Here is a 7,744-nt window from a genome sequence, read left to right as displayed (position 1 = left end):
TTTGGCGTGCTTGACTACAGTGTTCAAGTCCCCACGGCTGCATGCCTCAAGGCTGTTTGACCGTCACAACGCATGCAGGGATTGACTAACAGGCTATCCCTGCATGTGTTGTGACTGTCGAACAGACGTGAGACATGCAGCCGGAGGGGCTCGGACATATAATTCAAGCATTCCGAAGACACTCAGCACCCGAGCATGCTCAGATAACACAAGATCCCAGCATGTTCACTCATCACTAAAAATGATCCATTATTCTATGTCTGTGCTTGACCAAGGTATGTAATGTATATGAACAGGACTGTCCTGGATATTGAAAAACCTAATTGGAAGAACTATAAAGATTCGTCAAAAACAGTTTTCTGGTAGGTTTTCAGTAATGGTAAACAAAAAAGATTGATAACTGTAAGGCTGTGTGCCCACGTTGCGTTTTTTATGCGTTTCCGCCGCGTTTTTGCCATTGTGGAAATGCTAATAACACGCACCCCCATGCAATCCTATGGGATTACGCAGTTGCTGTGCCCATGCTGTGGATTTTCCCGCTGCGGAATCGCATAGTGGTAAAATCCGCAGCATGTCCATTATTTCTGCGGAATCACAGTGATTCCGCTGCCATAGCATTGCATTGAAATGCTCACTTTACGCATGTGGCTATGCCCACCATGCGTAAAGTGAGCGCTTCATGTGCGGATGGTACCCAGGATCTGGAGGAGAGGAGACTCCTTCATGCCCTGGGTACCATATCCCTGTAATAAATAGAATTAAAATAAAAAATAGGGATATACTTACCCTCTGATGGCCCCCGGAGTCCTCCTGCCTCTCAGCAACGCTGTCAGCAACTTCCGTTCCCAGGGATGCCTTGCAAGAATGACCTCTGATGACGTAGCGGTCTCGCATGAGGCTACGTCATCGGAGATCATTGTGGCAAGGCATCCCTGGGAACGGAAGTTGCCGCCAGCACCAATGAGGGGCGGGACGACTCCGGGGGCCGACAGAGGGTGAGTATATCTCTATTTTTTATTTTTTTGATTATTTTTAACATTTCATCTTTTACTGTTGATGCTGCATACACAGCCTTATAGTAAAACGTTGGTCACACTTGTCAAGCACTATGCTTGACAAGTGTGACCAACCAGTCAGTCACTTTTCCAAGCGATGCTTCAAATCGCTTGGAAAAGCGCAAGCATGCTGCAAGCTAAAAACGCATGCAAAACGCTTGTGTTTTGCGGGAAAACGCATGAGAATTCCATATGTTTTACCCGCGGCAGGGAGTTGCGGAAATGCTGCGGACAATTCCGCAGCATTTCTGCAACGTGGGCACATAGCCTCAAGCTGCAAAAATGTAGATTTTCTCATTATTGAGTCAAAAAATCATTCAGACATCAAATCTTATATTTATTGATGACTATCATCACATAACATTGACGACATAAAACATATCTAACACTGTGACAACATTGGAATTGTCATAAGAGAACATTTGCAAAAAAAAACCAGCAAGAAACTGGAAACCAATCTTTTTCCTTCTGAGTTCAGACATAGACCACACGTGAGGGAGGCAGCCGTTTTTACTTTGAATATCTGTGTATTAATAGCTAGCACCTTATGTTTCCGCAACATTAAAGGAATGATCCGACTAGGAACCCTCCAACCTATCTCCATGTGTGTTAGAGTATGGATATGTATTAATATTGATAGAGTACATGAGACTCCAATATTAAATCTTTAGAATGGCTGATTTCACTGGAAAAAAAACCTCTCTCTCGGCCTGTCAATCTGAGATGCTAGTTTTTACAATGGAACAGATTTAATAAAATCCTAAAATTTGTGAATTTACCGCTATGGGGATGGTCCATGCCTTTTGCTGCTATACTAAAGCCCATTATTTTAAATAAGTAAAGAAAAATGACTTGCTTTAATTAAAAAAAATTGTGATACTCTGCTAAGAGATGGTTATGCTAAATCCGAGCACTCTGTGGTTGTCATGCGATTTGAATAACTGAAGGTCCTGAAATCATATTGCCATTAGTGATGAGTGAACGTGCGTGGATAAGGTGTTATCTGAGCATGCTGTGGTGCTAACCGAGTGTCTTTGGTGTGCTCGAAAAATATGTCCGAATGCCTGCAGCTGCATGTCTCGCGGCTGTTAGACAGCTGCAACATGTTCAGGGATCGTCTGTTTGTTAGGCATTTCCTGCATGTGTTGTGGCTGTCGAACAGCCGCGAGACATGCAGCTGCAGGGACTCGAACATATTATTAGAGCACGCCAAAGTCACTCAGTTAGGCTAGTTTCACATTAGCGTTTACGGCCGCAGCGTCGGGCTGCGCACGGCCGTCGCTAAGCCCCGCCCCTGCCGCACCTCCGCCGGTAGCTCCGCCTACGGACGCAAGACGCTACATGCGTCCTGCGTCCCCTATCTTTAGCACTGGGGACACAGGCCGTGCGCAGGTATGCGTTTGGCGGCGCATGCGTCCTTTTGACACTGCGCCGACCAGCGCCAAACGCAGGGGGCAGGGCTTAGCAGCGGCCGTGCGCAGCCCGACGCTGAGGCTGTAAACGCTAATGTGAAACTAGCCTTAGCACCCGAGCATGCCGAGATATCACCTTATCCGCGCACGCTCGCCGCTTATCAATAGTTGCCATGTATTGAAAATTTATGATCCTTGTGGAAATAGAATCTGTAGAACCCACCTTTTGATTTTTGTTTCTTGTCACTTGGTGATAGACATTAGTATAACCCATTTTCAGCCATGTACATGAACTATATTTGCAATGTAAGGAACAATTGTACACACAGATAATCATTCCAATCATTTTGACATATGTACCCAATGTGGGTGCTAATGAAAAATGTGGCTGACTTAGAACAAAATGATTTCATTGCTGATAATCTAAAAACTGCAGAATAAAACTTTCCCAGCCAATCACATGTGCTAACATGACACTTTTTGTGGCTCAAAAGTCATCTCCAAATGTGATAGATTTCGTCCCAACAGTCCAATGTGTATGGGGGCATCACAATGATGTCGAGGCAGAGAAGAATGTGGAATGTTGGATTTCCGACAGATGATCTTGTTGTTCTCTGGGAGATAAAGGCTCCTGGGCCTGAGGAGTCTTGCAGCTGCTTTCATAGAGAACACAAGGCCAGTATTCCTGTAAGTGGGGGATTCGGAAGACATAGCTGTTTGTCCAGCAGTTATTTATTGTATATGGGGGGCTAAAGAGTCTGGACTCATTGAAGGATCCTCTTAGTTTTTTGTGAGCCATTGCTACACTTGATGGAGGCATTGTTTATGAATACAATTGATACATGGACAGTATGCATCAGTTTTGATTATAGATTTATTCTGATGAAAGAAATGTTAAAGGGGTTGTCCAGCCTTAGGGTGTGTGCACACGCTGCGGATTGGTCTGTGGATTGGTCCGCGCGGATTTAGCCTGCGGTTTTGCCCTGCGGTTTATCACCTCTACAATGGAGGAGATGGTAAACCGCAGCGGAATCCGCAGAAAGAATTGACATGTCAATTCTTTCTGCAGATTAGAAACCGGAGCAAATCCGCGCTGAAAAATCTGCACCGTCTGCACTGCGGTTTCCATTTCCCATAGGATATTATGGTGGTACTGTACACCGCAGCAGAAACTGCTGCGGATTTGCAGGGCCAAAACCGCTGCGGATCTGCAGCAGAATCTGCAGCGTGTGCACACACCCTTAGGCTACAAGTTTGCCGTCACACTACATAACTGCAGACTTGGGAATCCTCACATTGTGCCCACTGCGTGCAGTGAGGAAGCGCTGGTGCCGGGAACGGGCGCTCATATGACAAGTATATTATTTGCCTATTTCCAGCCACATTCCGACTAGACATGTCTGACCTAGCTCAATACACTTGCATTGAGCAAGGTCATCCATGTCTAGTCTGCATGTAACTGCGTGTATGCAAATCATACTTGTGGCCACCCACCCGTTGCTCCTGATGCTGGCATCGGAGAACCTGTGTGCTGTGAGGATCCACAAGTCTGTAGTCTCTTGGAGTGACTGCACACTTGTAGCCTAAGGCCAGCCAAACCCTTTAATCTTTTTTGTCATTTGTTATTTTCAAAAGTCAGATAATGCAAGTTCTAGAAAAGAGCACAAAGGAAATTTACCCTTGACTTCCACCAGTAATGACTTCACAGCAACAAGCCTGTGCCGCTCAAGGATCAGATAGGAATTCTTATTTAGGAACTTTGGCTGGTATTATGGGTTATAGCATAGTACAGGTGTATTAGGTGGGAATTATATGACAGTGTTATCATTGTGCTTATTTCTAAACTTTCCTTTCTTTTTACCTTCCTTAAAAATAAGGTGAATGTCCCACTCTTTGTTTTACCTGTCCGTTTTGTTTCTTTGATGCTTTAAACGCCTTAAATTAATAAAATATTAAAATAATATTATTTATTAATCCTCCATACGTTATCAAATCTCCGCTGGTTACCATTACTGATCTTACTTTAATTACTTTACTGAAAAATGTCATAATTTAGAAAATACTTCATCTACTGGAAAGAATCCACTGATAGCTGAGCACAAGCTCTGTTTTATCAAAGGTCATTTTACCAGTATATTATGGCTGATTTCCTTCTGACTTGTCCTAATTTTAGTTCCTAAATTGGACCCTTTTGGGAGGAAAATACAAAAACATGAATTCTGCTGTTCAGAATTATGACCTCTTTACTGCAGATCTGGGCTTCTGTAGATCAACACCAAAAGGAACCTCAGAGGTTCTTTTTGGCTGATTTACGGGGTTACACACAATATATAATGTTAGGAACTGTCTTCTGGCTTCCAGGTGATCGGAACACCGCCTGGAAAATTGCACAATGTCCATTGGACTACCAGCTAGAATTCATTCAAATGTGGCAATATGTATATTGTTTTTGTAATTTTATCTAACGCTATGAACATCGAACACGTTTTTCCAAACACCTGAGTGCTATTGGTGTCTAAGATGGCGCCAACATTCATGTAGTGCTTGGTTCCATAGTTTCTCCTTTGTACTTTCTAGCACTTCTTCAGTAATGTTCTATCTTTGCTTTAAGTTCCTCTGCGCAACGCGATAGGTTCATCCTATCCAAGGTCTGGTACACGGCATCTAGAGAAGCCATTTTTAACTGGCACCATCTTCTGAGCATCTCATATTGCTGGTCTCGAAAGTTAGAGATTTCCACTTCCACTATCTCAATCACTTTGTCAGGAAGTTCCAGGGTCCTCATAAACTCCTTCCATCGTCTTACCGGGACACAGTCGATGATGTCATACAATGTGCAGTTTTTCTGGAGAACTGAAGGAACACGACCTGCTGGGGATTCAATGTATTTCTGTGTCAGTGTTTACCTGCATTGGTCCAGTCACTATTTATCCTATTGAATATTTCATGAAGTCATTGAATTAGATTCTATTGTAGCAACAAGGAAAGCGGACAACTGCGGGAAATATCAGACTCAATATTTCATGAGCTACAGAACTAACGGTTTTGTTAGTTTAAGGCTGAACAGCTAAGACACTTTTTTTTTAAACATGTTGCCTATCTACTGTATCTCCTATCTATTATCTATCTACCATCTATATATTCTCTAGCCATCTTTCTAACTCCTATCTCTCTATATTTCATATCCATCTATATCTATCCGTCTATTATCTATCTATCTCTCTATTGATCTATTTCATATCCATCCATCTCATATCTATCTATCTAAATCCATCTCATGAGGTATAAATTAATATTTTGCCACTTTCTCTATTAGTGTAAGTTTCCCAGCACCCTCAAACCCATAATGTATTATTACCTGGCGTATAAGGAGAACAAATTCTTGACTCTTGGTTTAGGTCTGTTAAACCAGGCACCTCTCCTCCTCCTATCTAAATCGAAAAAAGGAAAATTATGAGATTTCTAATACTACAGGTAACTTTTAATTCTTTAAAAATGTTTTAAGGTTTTGGCTCAGTTTAGGCATAGAGATCAGAAACTGTCCTATGTAATATTATACATGTGTGTTAGTTTACATGTACATGTCCTGCTGATTCTATGGAGCAGGAGCAGACACAGACAGAGGAGACCTCAGTGCAAGAACAGTCTATGGGCTCCTTGCAGTCAGATAGTTCATTGCAATGCAGATTATTGGCTATGTTCACACTTGGCGTTTTGGCTGTTTTTTTATGCATAAAAGAAGCCTTTTTTTACAGTACCAGCAAAAGCTATGAGATTTCATGCACACACATTGTTTTTTTTCTTACTGAATTTGAGCACATCAGTGTTTTTTAAATCTGCACATCAGTGTTTTTGCTGCATTTTTTCACTCATAGAAAGCAATGAAAAAGTTCAAAAGCACTGCAAAAAAAAAAAAAAAACACATCAAAGAGATTTTGCTGAGTTTTTTGCAGCATTTTAGATGAATAAAACTAACTTATGTAGTGCAGCGGGGTTGATGCAGTGTGATAGACAGGCAGTGACCCAGCAAATTTTAAAAAAAGTCTCTTTAATATCCAACTCACAGCAAAACACAGCACATGATATCCTCTGGATCGCAGCCAGGAAACAAATCCTCTGGATTTCAGTCAATAAACACGCCAGTCCACCTAGTACATCTCCGTGACCGTGTGCAACTGAACTGCCGTGTACGCTGGGGTGCCAAGCCTTCAAGTTCCCTTGGCCTTTTGGCTGCGCTTGCCTGTTTTGCCTCACACAGGTGGAGCTCTGCAAAGCCGTCTGCTCTGCACTCCTGCAAACACCAGACTGAGGCCGGGATCACACATGCGAGAAACTCGGATGAGTCTCTCATCTTAATACCCAGCACTGCTGCCGGCACTCGGGAGCAGAGCATGCGGCTGCATGTATTTCTATTTCCGATCCTGACACTGACTCTCAACCTGACACACCCAAACCCTTTACTGCAGGGCTTTTAACTAGAATCTGTGGCCTTCAGCCACATGGAAAACTCGGGTAAGGAATGAAAGGGACTGCACCAACACCATCTGTGGCCTGTTTTAAAACACCAAAGCCCAGAGTAGGTTTTCCCTAAATCTGCCTTGGACAACCAGCATGTCCAAGACATATACTTACTTTTATTTTGCATTGTAACCACAGCTACGCCTGTGACTGCAGTGCACTCTCATGGCCTCAGTGCACCTCTGTTCGCATCCTGGGGGGAACACACAGCGTCCCCTACATGTGACATCGGTCACTGCCTCACACTTTATTAAACATGTACTGTGGACAAATCACACGTAATATGCAGCAAAAGATGCAAAAAAAAAAGTTGAAAAAAATGCAGAAAATAGCTGTGTTTTATAGTCAGCGTTTTTCCTGCCAAGAGGGAAGGTTTTGGCTGCAGGAAAAAAAAAAAGACTGCAAAAAAAGCCACTTGTGAACATGGCCTTTATGTGTCTGTGACAGAAGCTGCTTTGGAGATGGAAGTGGCCCCCTTACGTCTTGGGTAGGTTGTATGACTGCTATGGAGGAACTGCACATATTGTATTTTAGGGGCGCGCTGGTTCCAAAGTTTGCTTGCAGTCTGTAACTATGGAGACACAATGATCGGCATAGAAGCCGTGTACACAAAGTGGTAGGATACTATTTGCATAATTAAGTTTTTTTATCTTGCGATGCATGCAATAGTATAAAAAAAAATATTAGTTGCAAAAAGTATATGTAAGAAACCAATGCTTCCTATATGTGGATGCAGAAGGATTTCTTAAAATATTTTTA

At 42.7% G+C, this 7,744-nt stretch overlaps 1 protein-coding gene across 1 annotated transcript in view; it reads right to left on the bottom strand.

Moving 5' to 3' along the window:
• Window positions 1-1,379: 1,379 nt before the first annotated feature.
• Window positions 1,380-7,744, bottom strand: part of TNFRSF25 (TNF receptor superfamily member 25) — a 147,626-nt gene continuing 141,261 nt past the window's right edge. The window contains exons 12-13 of the mRNA XM_073561689.1: window positions 5,826-5,898; window positions 1,380-5,335 (exon numbers count right to left, since the gene is read on the bottom strand). Coding sequence (XP_073417790.1) covers window positions 5,052-5,335; window positions 5,826-5,898 — 357 coding nt within the window. The 3' untranslated portion in view covers window positions 1,380-5,051. The remainder of the gene's footprint in view (window positions 5,336-5,825; window positions 5,899-7,744) is intronic.

Source organism: Dendrobates tinctorius, unplaced genomic scaffold (genome assembly GCF_039654945.1).
Source record: "Dendrobates tinctorius isolate UK_male_01 unplaced genomic scaffold, ASM3965494v1 ptg000326l, whole genome shotgun sequence".
NCBI classification, from domain to species: Eukaryota; Metazoa; Chordata; class Amphibia; order Anura; family Dendrobatidae; genus Dendrobates; species Dendrobates tinctorius.
The sequence above is the reverse complement of the archived record's forward strand: the minus strand, read 5'-3'. Positions and strand labels throughout refer to the sequence as shown.